Below are 12,966 nucleotides of genomic sequence, written 5' to 3'. Positions count from 1 at the left end.
CAAATGCACAGTTCTGCCTCTGGAAAATGTATACTACGAGACGGAACCTCAGGCCTAAGGGACAAAGGTGGCCCTCCAGGCCTCTCTGCGTGGCCCTCAGGACTCCCCTTGGGCCACACACCTCCTCAGCAACACTCACTCTGCCCGAACCACACCCTTCACTCCATACCCCCTTCAGGGTTTTTTCCTGGCTGGAATGTGCCCTCCAGCCTTTCCGAACTAATGGACTATCAGATGTTGCTGGACTACAACTCCCATCAGCCCCAGCAAGCATGGCAAATGGTCAGGAATGCTGGAGCTGATGGGAGTTGTAGTCCAGCAGCATCTGGTGGCCCACTAGTTGAGAAAGGATGCCGTAGACCTTCTATAAAGCCTCTTCGTTGCCTGGAGGGAGGCTAAAGAGAGGTGAGCGAGTGGGTGCAGAAGTTACACTACTGAACAAAGGCAATATTAGCATTCATTGCTTTGTCCACTTTTGCCTTTGACCCCACCCATCACTGGAATGTCGTCCTCAGAAGGTTGCCTAGATGAGAATCCAACCCATCGGTCTGAAAAAGGTTCCACATCCCTGATGTTTAGGATGTGGAGAGTGAGTTTTCTTGAACAGGGACGCCAAATCCTTCCACTCTTTTGGCGTGGCTTCTTTCTTTCTAGGCTTGCCTTAACAAAAGCTGATCCTCTTAGGGTTATTAAGACCACCAACTCATCATTAGACGTGTTTTCCTGAAACAATCCTGGCTGATTATTTGAAGCTCTTTTTTAAAAAAAAAATCCAAACAACCTTAAAATTCCATGTTAGAGAACACGTTCATTTGTCAACTGGGCTTCTTAAAAGTTCCTGGTCACAAAGCGTAAATCAGATCTACCCAAGCTACTTGCATTGGGCTGTATGCTTGCTGAATCATGATTTTCCATGGGAATTAAAAGCTCAAATAATCACACTTGAGAAATAAATAAATCGATTGATTGGTTGGGCCAGCTGTGATTTTGGCCTGACTTCCATAGACCTTGGGTTAGAGCAGAAGATTTCTTGCGTGTGTGTGTATGTGAGAGAGAGGGAGAGAGAGAGACCATGTGCGCATGATGCCATTTGAACCAAGGGTGCTTCCAGATGACCTGTTTATTGAACATTCATCCTGATTTGCTTAGATGATGTTGCGTCAAAGCAAGTGTTAACCCACACTTTCTAGTGCATATTCATGTCACTTTCCTTACCGCAAAAAGTCTGATCTTCTGTGAAAGTGGGCCTCTTGCACAAGACCACCCAATCAATGGTGATTGCGCCATTTGCATTTGCCGGTGTGTGATTGTGAATGGCGGCTCAAAGCCATTCGCCAGTGCCATCACAGGCCCTCAGCAAAGGAGTGGTGTGACTGCAGAGTCTCATGAGAGTCCCTGGTACGGAGAGTGTCATGACCCATGCCTTGCAGTGCATGAGAGAGAGTACTGATGAGGATGAGAGTGAGGCTGTTGCCTCAAGGAAAGAACTACCAGTATCCTATTTGGGGGCTCTGTCATAATCAGAGGATTAGTGTCCAGCAGTTTCCCCATCTCCCCAGCCTCACAGAAGTGAGGCTACAAAATAAGGCCTACAAAAAAAGGTTCCTTTAACCAGCTCTTTCAAGGATGCAGAGGGCAGGCGTGGGGAACCTTTGGCCCCCCGGATGTAGCTGAGCTACAGCTGCCATCGTCCCTGACCATTGGCTGTGTGCTAAGGGTGATGGGATTGTAGTTCAGCAACATCTGGAGGGCCAAAGCCCCTTCCTTCTGCTCTAGGTCTTGTCAGCCTTGAAGGCTTCAGTAGGCTGTAACTCCCTGCTGAGATGACATATTCTTGTAGCTGCTGCAGGAGGGAAATGCTTCCTTGGAGCTGTCCAAGGTCCTCTTGTAGCCTCAGGTTCCCATGGAATTTCCCTTAGAGCAGGGATGGGGGTCCTGTGGCCCTGGAAGCTGTTGGACTCCAATTCCTACCTGCCTCAGCTAGCATGGTCAATAGCCATGGATGATGGAAGCTGTAGTCCAACAGCATCCTTGCTTTAGAGAGTGGCAGGTGGGCACTGCATCAGTAACAAAAGCTGATCTGGCCTGCAAGGCATGATGCTGATGTCTGCCACTTTAATTGCCCCTGACATAGCATAGCTCCAGAGTGAAACTGCATTGGGGCTCCAGAGACATTGCACAGGAAGTAAGGAGGTATCTTGGCTCCAGTGCTGGGCGGTTGCTGCTGTTCCTTTATCCCATGCTGGAGCCCAAGTGATTGCAGCCAGTGGTATGGGTCAGCAGTGGGCCCTCCTGAGGGCTCGGGCCATTGGCAACTGCCTCACAATGCCAACCACTAATGCCAGGCCTGAGTAAAATAATATGGTGAGTGCACTTTCCAAAGTCCTCCAAACTAGATTACTGCAGTGTGTTCTATGCAGGGCTGCCTCTGCAGACAGCTCAAAAACGTAAACTGGATCCTAATGGGGGCCAGAAGGTCTGGACTTGTGACACCACTTTTGCAACAGTTGCACGGGTGATCGCTGCATTTCCAGCCCATTTCAAAGTTCTGACATTAACCTTTAAAGCCCTAAACAGTCTGAGACTGGATTACCTAAAGAACTATCTGCACCTGTCCATAATCTAAGACCTGCATCTGAGGTCCGGCTTGTGAGCCCACTGGTCGAATTGGCTAGGTTGGTGAGCACGAGACAGGGCCTTCTCAGTGGCAGCCCTGAGTGTTCATTCTGGCATTCAAAAAGGCTTTAAAATATTTTTTACAGTTGCCTTTCCTTAAGATCATTATGGTGATCTAATTCAGTATCTCATGCATCCGCATCCATTCACAGCTTCATATTCTGCCTAAGCCTCTAGACAAGTCCACAGAGAATCAGGCTATCAATGGCTACTAGCCACTATGGCTATGTTCTGCCTCCACTGTCAGAGGCAGCATACCTCTGAAGATGAGTTGTTGGGACTCACAAATGGGGAGAGTGTTCATATCCTGCTTGTGGGCCTTCAAAAAGGCATCTGGTCAGCCACTGTGAGAACAGGATGCTGGACTAGTATTTTATCTCGCTAAAACCTGTGTTTGGTTGCCTGTAATAAACTGATGATGATACATAACACCGTAGAAAACAATGATCAATAATACACAGATAAAAGAAGCAAATGTTAAAAAGTGTATTTCTCGCTGAATGTTGCTTTGCGACGGCTTGGCCCCCAGAAGTGATCCATAAATGACTAATAAAAGACTGGGATGACTGAAAACAGAATGTCTCCTATTTTATGAATGCCTAGCCTGATCATAACATTAACAATGACCCTCGTGTGGGACAGGCCCTAAAAGACCAAGCAGAAGCCTGCCATGGATTCAAATCACTTTTTTTTAATCCATTGCAATGCAAACAGGCATAAGTATGTGTGTGTTTTTATTCCATAAAACCAGAAGATCCGAACTATACAGAAAGAAGGAGCATGCTTTAGAACAGTGTGGATACTTTGCAAACAAGAACAGGAATCAGTCCATGAAGAAGGGGTGCTGAGAGCATGTTGTACAAACGGCAGAAACTTGGCAGCATCGAGCTTGGATGTAAAGGAACGGAAAATGTTTCCGACCGCTTAAAGCACTGATATCAAATGGGGCTCACCCCACGCTCCAAAGAAACATACATTTGTGCAGTGTTTAGACGTTACAAAATGAACCGGGCTGGCCATCCATACCAAGGAATGCAACTGTGATTTGTCCATCAGTTTTTGATTAATGGCAGTGAATAATTAATAATAATAATAATATACAAAGAAGGCACAGTGACACAAGGGGAGGCTGAGCCAAAGGGGCAGAGATAAGAAAATGGTCATATTAGCAGGGAAGAACCCACGGGCTGTCAGACACTTGGGAGACCTCTACACATTCAAGATAGCATTCACCCATAATTGCCCTATGGAGGCAAAAGCATTTGTTTGTTTAATCCACAACACCATCAGAACACTTAGGTTTCAACTACCCTGCTGAAGCCAATGGGAGGGATTAGAGGTGAGTTTGCCCAACCAGTATACATACTTCATTCGATAACCTGGGTTTATGGTGCATATCGTTTCATATCTATCACTGCATTGTAATTCTTGTGTTCTACCACTAGGTGTTGCTATAGTGCGCTTTGCACAGCTAAGGAGCAGCACCTAGTGACAAAACATAAAATGTTAGTCCATAGAACAAAATACAGCTGGTCTTTCATTCATTTTTGTGTAGCAGGGACAGGAAAATCTCTCCCATGAGATGAGACTGCATTTTCTTCTATACAAGCGAGCAAACTTCTGGGGTGAGACCAGAGCAGGACAGCTCTACAAGAGAACTTTCACTGAAAAGGGACTAGCCCAACAGACGGTTGATTGCTTGTTGGGGGATGGGGAGAATGCAACAGGCAAGACCTAGGAGGCGCAATGGTAACGTGATATAGTTCCTATTGTGTTTCGAGATCTTCATTAGCAGGACTTGTTCAACAGACAGCAAGTAGCATCTTCTTCTAGCGTTCGAGTGAACTATTGATTGAATTACACACAACTTTCCTTGATTGAGCCTGTTGCAGCTTTCCTGCTTTGGGTACACCTTTCTCTCTTCTGTCAATCACTTTTTCATCCACTTCCCAACAGTCCATATGTGATACAGACAAGGTAAAACAAGTGCACACACATCTTTGTGTAAACTCACAATAAATGGGCTGGCGCTCCAGACATCCAGTTATGCTTGCCCATGTGACTGCTTAAAAAGGGATGGAGATCCTCTTAGCAGCTAAGTGCGCATCTGGGTGATCAGATGTGGGTAAATGATCTGAAGTTATCACAGTGTGGCGGTTTTTATTTTTACTTTTTTGTTTTTTTGCAAGGCGGCAGGCTGCATTTGTTCATTGATCACAAAGGCATGGCATGATTGGGAGTCAGAAAGCATAGAATTTGGATTGAACTAGGTGGGGTATACTGGCCTCAACTAGATCTAAGGCCAGAGCAGAGATAGATGTTGTTGGGCTACATCTGCCCATAGTCTCTGACCATTGGCCATGCTAACTGGGGCTGATGCGAGCTCAGAGTCCAGCAACATCTGAAGGCCACCAGCTCCCTGTCCCAGTGCTAAGGATTCAGCCGCCTTCTTGTATCTGCTTTTTCACTTTGATGACTGTCAGTGCAATCTTGTCTACTCAGAAGCTGTTGCCTTCTGTACAATGCAGCTTACTCCCAGGTCGGATGGAAGGATCTGTCAGATTCAGTTCTCCACATTTCTGCAGCAATTGGCAAATTTCTTTTTCTTTTTTAAAAAAAATCCTCATGAAAAGCCTCCAGCGTTTTAGTGTGAATTTCTCTTAATGAACACATTTTGCATGCAGTTTTGATGCATGCACATGCCATTTCCCCTAACACAATGCTTTTTTGTATTCTGCTTCCACTAATATATATATATATATATATATATATGGCACACTTTCCCCTAATATATGCATGCTTGCAAACATAGCTTAGCTGGAGAACTGCGGTGCAAACTTCAGATAAGTGCGAATTTCGAAGGAGGGCTGTGTTTTGGTTCTTGTGCCATTTTGGAAAATGTGAATTTGATAAATTTGGCTTTAAGTGTGAACTGAATCAAATGTCTCCCACTTCCCTACTCCCAGGGCGGGAACCTCAAGCCTGGGAGAAAACACAGCCCTCTGGGCATTTTTGTCTGGTCCTTGGGAATCTTCCCAGCCTGCTCCCTGGGCTGTGGCCCTCGGCAGCCCTGCTTTGCACCCTCAATTATTTTCGCCTGGCTGCAATGTGTCCTTAAACTCTCATGGTGTCTCGTGCTTGCCTGAACGGAGGATAGAGATGTGTGTGTGCATGTAGATACTTGCTTACTGTACAAAGGTAACATTTACATTAACTGCCTCACCCACGTTCCCATCCCAGCAGCATAAGAGAGCAGCATGAATCCAGCTGGGGCGTCAAAACCTAACTAGAGTTTATCATGACTCCTCTTTCTGGCAAGAGCAACACAACCCCGTTGGAAAGGCACTTGCTGCAAAGGTGCGGCTAGGAAAAGTGGTCAATGCTTGGGCCGCCAAGGAAATTGCTCCCTTGCGGTTGTTTCCATCCCTAGGGATGGAAAGATCTGTCACTTTTGGCTTGCCCCATTTCTCATTTTCCCAGTCTTAATTTCTGTTCACCACATTTCTGCAGCAAGGTGAATTAAAAAAAAAATGCATGAAAATTCTCCAGGATTTAAGTGCAAATTTCTCCTAATAAGCACATTTTGGTAGGGTTTTGACTAAGTTACACATTTTTGCAAGCCATTTCTCGTTACATGATGTGTGTTTGCATATTATTTTCACTCATGTGTTCATTTTATATGCACACTTCCCCATAACATATGCATTTTCGTAAATATTGATTGGCAAACTGCATCCCCCCATTTGAATAAGTGTGATTTTCAACGGATGGCTGTGTTTCGGTCCTCGTATCGTTTCGCAAAGTGCAAATTTGATAGATTCGGCTTGAAATGTGACCTGAACCGAAATTCTCGCCCATCCCTACTTGTCTTGTCAAGCTCTTTGCCCAGATGCCTATAAGTCTCAAAGAGCCTTTAAGGGGGATATAAAAGGAATTCACACCCAGTCTACCTTTGGGGAAGGACCATAGCTCAGTGGCAAAGCATCTCTTCTGCATACAGAAGATCTCAGCTTCAATCTTCAGCATCTCCGGGTAGGGCTGGGAACGTCCCCTGCCTGAAATCATAGAGAGCTGCTGCCAGACAGGGTAGGCAATACTGTGCAAGATAGACCAATGGTTTGACTCAGCATATAGCAGCTTCCTTGTCCTTTTTTTTAAAAAACACCAACCTGAAAAGCAACATGTTTTTGACACCAAAGACTAAACCTTTAACAGGAAGGTGCGGCAACAACTGCACTTTAGGAAAACAATGCGGGGCAGCATTTTGATGAGGACAAGTTTGTGTGGACACAACCCCCCAAGGTTGTGTGCTACACAAAGTTTGCATGCCTAAGTTTGCAGTCCACAATAAAATTGCACATGGGAGCACCCAAAAGCCTTTTCTACATTTATTCCTCTGTGAGGCGTCCCTGTATGAGACATCCACTGGAATCTTATGGGGAAGGTCCACCCACAGACTGTCTTCAGATCCTCTCCAGTTGCTTTCTACGATGTCCAAATAACATTGCTTATTATTATTATTGGAACCAGCCTTTGGATGGGCAGATTCAGTCAACTATGGGTGATGCTTGCCGTTCATGACAGCTTGGACACCAGTAGTACTGATGCACTCGGAGACTCACCTCAGGACAGTCCTTGCATCCCCTGAGAGCTGCTTTTCTGTGATGGCTGGTGCCCATTGGGACTGGTAGGGCAGAAGGCTCCAACAGTAGGTGAAGCCCGAGAGCCAATGACAGGCAGAGCCAACTCATTCTAGCTTTGTCCTCCACCTTCTTCCCTGTTGAGTTCTACAGGGGCAGAACTGAGACTGAGGAGGAGGAAACTGGCAGGTACTGTCATCCCCTTGGGCTGGTTGCAAGTAAGAAGGCAGGCGGGGGGGGACTGGCTGGGGGCAGACTGAGATTGGTGGGGCAGTACCCCCATTCGCCCTAACCTCCACTGACATTTCTGAATCTAGCCTAGACACGGCCAGTTTTACAAGGATTGTAAACTGAATTCAAGGATCTGCCCCTCTTCCTCCCTGGCCGCAAGACCAGGAGCTGCAGATCTCAGTACTGGTGGCATCCTAGTACGCATTTCCGTGAACATGGAATGCCACGACGGGTGGGCAGGGGAGAGAATCAGAGTGGCCATGCACATGTCATCGAACATGAGAAACATCTTGATGGCAAGAGCACGTCCAGCAAATGGAACCGATTATCTAGAGGAGCAGTGGGCTTTCCCTTGCAGAAGGTCTTCAAGCAGAGGCTGGGCAGCTGTCTGTTGGGGATGCTCTCGTTCTGGATTCCCTGCAGGTGATTGGACAAGGTGGTCCAAAAGGCCACTTCCAACTCTGAGATGGCAATTCTTGACCTTAGCCTGTCTAGCCAGCCACAAATGGATATGTACCACCTCAATTGTGCACAGCAGGGGTGGGGAACCTCTGGCCTGCGGGGCAATTTTGGCCTACCAGGAAGTCCAAACTGGCCCACAAAGTCATCTCCCCCAAACCACAACCAACTGATGGGCAGGCGGGCGGCAAGGTCCAGTCCTGCTGGGTCCTGCTTGGCCAGTGCACTCCCCACTCAGAATGTACTCCCCACTCAGCCATGAATCTTGCTGGGTGGCCTTAGGCCAGCCACAGTCTCTCAGCCTAACTTACTTCACAGGGTTGTTGGAAGGATAAAATGGAGAGGATAAAATATACGCCACCTTGAGCTCCTTGGAGGGAAGGTGGGATAGAAATGGAACAAATACAAGTCAGATGATTGACATGTGGGTAGCCCCACCCACCTGCCGACGCTGGCCCACGAGGTGGGGGAAGATAAGATCTGACCCACTGGGTCAAAAAGGCCCCCCACCCTTGCCCTAGAACAAAGGCCCATTTCATTGTTGTTAACTATAATCACAAAGTAAGCAGAATCAAGCAATTGCCCAGAATTATTTACTGGTAGCAGTACTGATGATATTTCATTGCTGAAGTTTTATTGTGCTGAGAACCGAGTGCTCTTTTTAAATGTGTTTTTTATGAAGGAGCCATAGCCAACCAAAGCCCTGGGACAAGCATACCTGTCTGGTATCTATCTTCAACACATCCACATGTTACCTTTTTAGGTCTGTCCTTAAAACATCATAGACATTGACCTGGAAAGAGTAATATGTGAAGTGAGCAGGATGTAAAGTCACCGGAGGCCTGGGAAGCCAAGGGGAAGACAGTTCACGAGTGTAACATGCCTGCTCCTTCACGCACCCTTTTTTGGCCTTGGCCTATATATAGCTGGGATGGGCAACCTGCGGCCCAACAGATATTGTTGGACTCCAACTCCCATCAGCCCCAGCCAGTGGGAATGGGCAAATCTGTCCATTTTAGTTTCTCATTTTTCCAGTCTTCAGTTTGGTTCTTCACATTTCCACGTCTGCTTGCAATTTATTTATTTATTTCTTTATTAATGGAAAAACAAGGGCTCGTGAAAATGCATCAGCGTTTTAGTGTGAATTTCTCCTAAAATGCGCATGTTTGCATGCAATTTTGACTCATACCATTTTTGCAAACAAGTTTCCCCCTAATGTAATGCACTCCTGTATGTTGTTGTCACTAATAGATGCATTTAGACGCGCACTCTACCCTAGTGTATGCATTTTCGTACATGTTACTGGCCTGGAGAACTGCATTGCAAAGTTTGGAGACGTGAATTTCGAAGGATGGCTGTGTTTTGGTTTGCATCTTGTTTCAGAAAGTGCACATTAGGTAAGCTCACCTTTAATTGTGAACTGAATCAACTCCCCCCCCCATCCCTGTTCACATCACCCTCAACTGGCATGGTCAATGGGCAGAAGATGATGGGAGTCCTAGCCCAACAACATCTGGAGGGCTACAAGTTCCCCATTCCTAATCGATGTTTCCACAGAGGCGATCCTTTGGCACCATGCTCATTCTTTTTTTCTCTTCCTGAGGACAAAGGTAGTAAGCACATCACATGGATTTAATGGAGAAACCTCTGCTTCCTAGGAGTGTACTAATAATCGTAGCAACATTTAAGCCCCCACAATGCATGACGGCACACAGTTGCTTCCTGGCAGCCTGTTAGTTAAAGCCCACCCAGTTGTTTGCCATGCCCAGCTGTTTTACCAACTTTGCAACCATAGGATCAGTGCTCAAACACATTGCGGAAGGGTACAGGGAGAAGAGAAGGGGGACTGAGGCGGCGCACCATGTTAAGACAGTGCAAGCATGCTGAATAAAGGTGCAACCATTATCTGTGCAACAGAGACAAGTCCCACCCTGTATGCTGAGGACTGAGAGGCTGCACAAGAACAAAGCCACAGGAGTAGCTGTCCACTACACACCCCCTCCTTCCCCCTGCCAAATTGCAGAGAATGAAAGGGGAGAGGGGAAAAAAAGTGATCCACTGCTTGAAGCAAATCATGCTAGGCAGAGATTGTGGCAAACAAATAGGGTGGCGATTCTGCATTTCTCAGGTGCTTAACCGAACAGCAAGCAGCCTTGACCCTTTAATCCCGCCCTGAAACACCAAAAAAAAAAAAAAATTAAATAAATGCAGATGACGACCACTAAGGTGGTGATTTCATGCAGCCGCAAGACGGCCTTGTCATTAATGAGAAGACAGTTTTGTTTCTTTGTTATCGTTGTAGCCGCTTGCAGGTTGTGCAAAGCCATCGGACTGCAGCGGGAGACTCCAGAGAAGGGCACATGGAGGGAAAAGAAAATGCCACAGGACTCAAGAAGAGGAGGGGGGAAGAAATATCATCAGCATCGCCATCATCTCCTCCTCCTCCTCCTCCGTCGCCATCCAAGTGTCAACAACACATCCTTCAGGACACAACAACAGGACGAGACACAGAAGAGCGGTTGTCGCGGGCCGTCAAGTCCCTGGAGGAAAGGAGCGGATGTGGACGTGTCAGTACAGGATTCAACCCCCCTCTTTTGGGGCTGGGGCAGAGCAGCTGGAGCTGCTGTGACTGGCCTGGCTTGGCATCCCATCTCGGGCAATGCAACACGGTCAAGTTTAGGAACAAAACACCCTGCAAAAGAGCCAGCGGTTAGGGCCAAGATCAGCCGTGCATTGTCAGGCACTTGAAAAGCATCACTAGGCGACCTCCCTCCACTTCAGAGAACACGCATTACCTCCTTCCACTTACTCTGCCAGGGGACACCCCCACACACATTGGTGACGGCTGGTGCTCATTGGAACTGGTGGGGCAGAAAGCAGGCAGCCCCACAATGGCTGGAGCCAGAACCAGTGTCGGGCAGAGATCCAACTAATATTAACTGTGCTCCCCCCCCCATCCTCCTCTCTGTTGACTTCGCCAGCGGCAACACTGAGACACAGGCATGCAGGAAGCTGCCTTATACCGACTCAGACACATTGGTCCATCTAGCTCAGTACTGTCTACACTGACTGGCAGCGGCTCTTCAGAGTTTCAGACAGGGAGGCTCTCCCAGCCCCACCTGGAGATCCCATTGGGGATTGAACTTGGGACCTTCTGCATGCAAAGCAGGTGCTCTCACCACTGAGCCACAGCCCTTCCTCAGACTAAGGAGGGAGGAGGAAGGTAGGCTGGCTGAGGGCTGACTGAGGTTGGTGGGGCAGTGCTTCCTGTCACTTGAGCCCGTTATTCCGTGTCCTGCAGTCTGGGACGATTGAGAAGAGTTCCTGGCCCTCCTCTCTGGGTGGCAACCTTTCAAGTTCTTGAACAGTGTGGTCCTATCTCCCCTCAGTCTTCTCTTCTCAAGGCTAAACAGGCCCAGTTCTTCCAATCTCTCATATAGGGCTTTGTTTCCAGTCCCCTGAGAACTGTTAGAGCCATACGACAATGGAACCAATGAACTAGAGAGGGAGTGGGCTCTCCGACACTGGAGGCATTCAAGAGGCATCTGGCCTGCCATCTGTTGGGAATGCTTTGATTTGCATTGAGCAGGGGGTTGGACTTGATGGCCTTATAGGCCCCTTCCAACTATTCTGCGATCCTCCTTGCTGCCCTCCTCTGAACCTGTACCAGTTGTATGATAGTGCTGAAAATGCATCATGCAGATGGGGGCTAGGCAGGACACTTTCAACAGCGGGGATTTGTTTCTGGACAGGAGATGGCAGTGCTGAGTTGGGATTAGGCTAGGAGGGTTGATCAGCTCAGAGGAGGAAACAATCTATGAGAAGTAAGAGGAACAACCTGTAAGAATCCCAGTCTTTCTACCTTCCTCTTCTTTGCTGCCGGTGGAGCACCAGCTGCCAGGTAGATGGAGTGGAAAGGAAGGAGAGGCAGAGGTTTGGAGGACTGGGAAGAGAGTGTTGCTCAATGGTTAGAGCATCTGCTTTGCATGCTGAAGGTCTGAGGTTCCATCCAATCCAAGACATCTCCAGGTAGGGCTGAAAAAGACCGCCTGCCTGAAAACCCAGTCAGTGTAGGCAATACTGAGCATCTGGACCAATGGCCTGACTCTGCTGCCCATGTTCCTAGGAGGGCGCATACGCAAATGTAGGCGTAACACAGTAATGAAGCAAGAGATCCCTAGGGACATAGATCCTTCTGGAAGGGATGTAGCTCAGCGGGAGAGCACCTGCTTTGCATGCAGAAAGCCCCAGGTTCAATCCCCAATGGCATCTCCAGGTAGGGCTGGAGGGCTGCTGCTGGTCAGTGTAAACAATACACTGAGCTAGATGGACCAATCGTATAACGCAGCTTCCTATTTTCCTGTCTCCAGCTGAAAGGGTCAGGGAGGAGGTTATTGGAAGGGCCTCTGCAAGACAGCTGCTACCAGTCACAACATACAATACCGGGGCCCCATCCGCACTATACATTTAAATCGGTATGATACCACTTGCGTGCCCCTTCCCAAGGAGGTGTGGAGAGTGGCAACGTGAGAACGGGTCTTCTCAGTGGTGGCCCCCCATTTGTGGAAAGCTCTCCTCAGGGAGGTACACCTGACACCATCATCATCCATCTTTAGGTGCTGGGCAAAAACATTTCTCCCAGCCATTTGGTTCTTAACTTTGGAAGGTTCTGGGAGGGCTTTTCTTGTGTAACATTCCTAAGACGGGTCGCTCCACTGCCTTATGGACCGTTTTTCTTTTTAACTTTTCATGTATATTTAATCTTTTACTTTATTTTTCATTTTTTACTCACAATAAGTCGCTTTGAATGCGCACATGTGTATAGAAAAACGACCAACAAATTTCATAAATGAATAAATAAATCAAACAGGCATGGCTTCCCCCAAAGAACCCTGGGAACTGCAGCTTGTGAAGGATGCTGAGAATTGTTAGGGAAACCCCTGTTCCCTTCACAGAGCTA

The 12,966-nt window shown here is 47.6% G+C and overlaps 1 protein-coding gene across 3 annotated transcripts in view; it reads right to left on the bottom strand.

The window, feature by feature from the left end:
• Positions 1-3,375: 3,375 nt before the first annotated feature.
• The window catches only part of NOS1 (nitric oxide synthase 1), a 139,389-nt gene continuing 129,798 nt past the window's right edge, over positions 3,376-12,966 (bottom strand). For 2 of the 3 annotated variants that reach the window (XM_061603480.1, XM_061603481.1), the window contains one exon: positions 3,376-10,546. In XM_061603480.1, the coding sequence (XP_061459464.1) occupies positions 10,489-10,546 (58 nt within the window). In that variant the 3' untranslated portion in view covers positions 3,376-10,488. Of the gene's footprint in view, positions 10,699-12,966 lie in introns of all 3 variants that reach the window. The other variant, XM_061603482.1, reaches the window with a different exon arrangement.

This window comes from Rhineura floridana, chromosome 19, assembly GCF_030035675.1.
Source record: "Rhineura floridana isolate rRhiFlo1 chromosome 19, rRhiFlo1.hap2, whole genome shotgun sequence".
NCBI classification, from domain to species: domain Eukaryota; kingdom Metazoa; phylum Chordata; class Lepidosauria; order Squamata; family Rhineuridae; genus Rhineura; species Rhineura floridana.
This window is presented reverse-complemented; position numbering and strand designations above follow the sequence as displayed.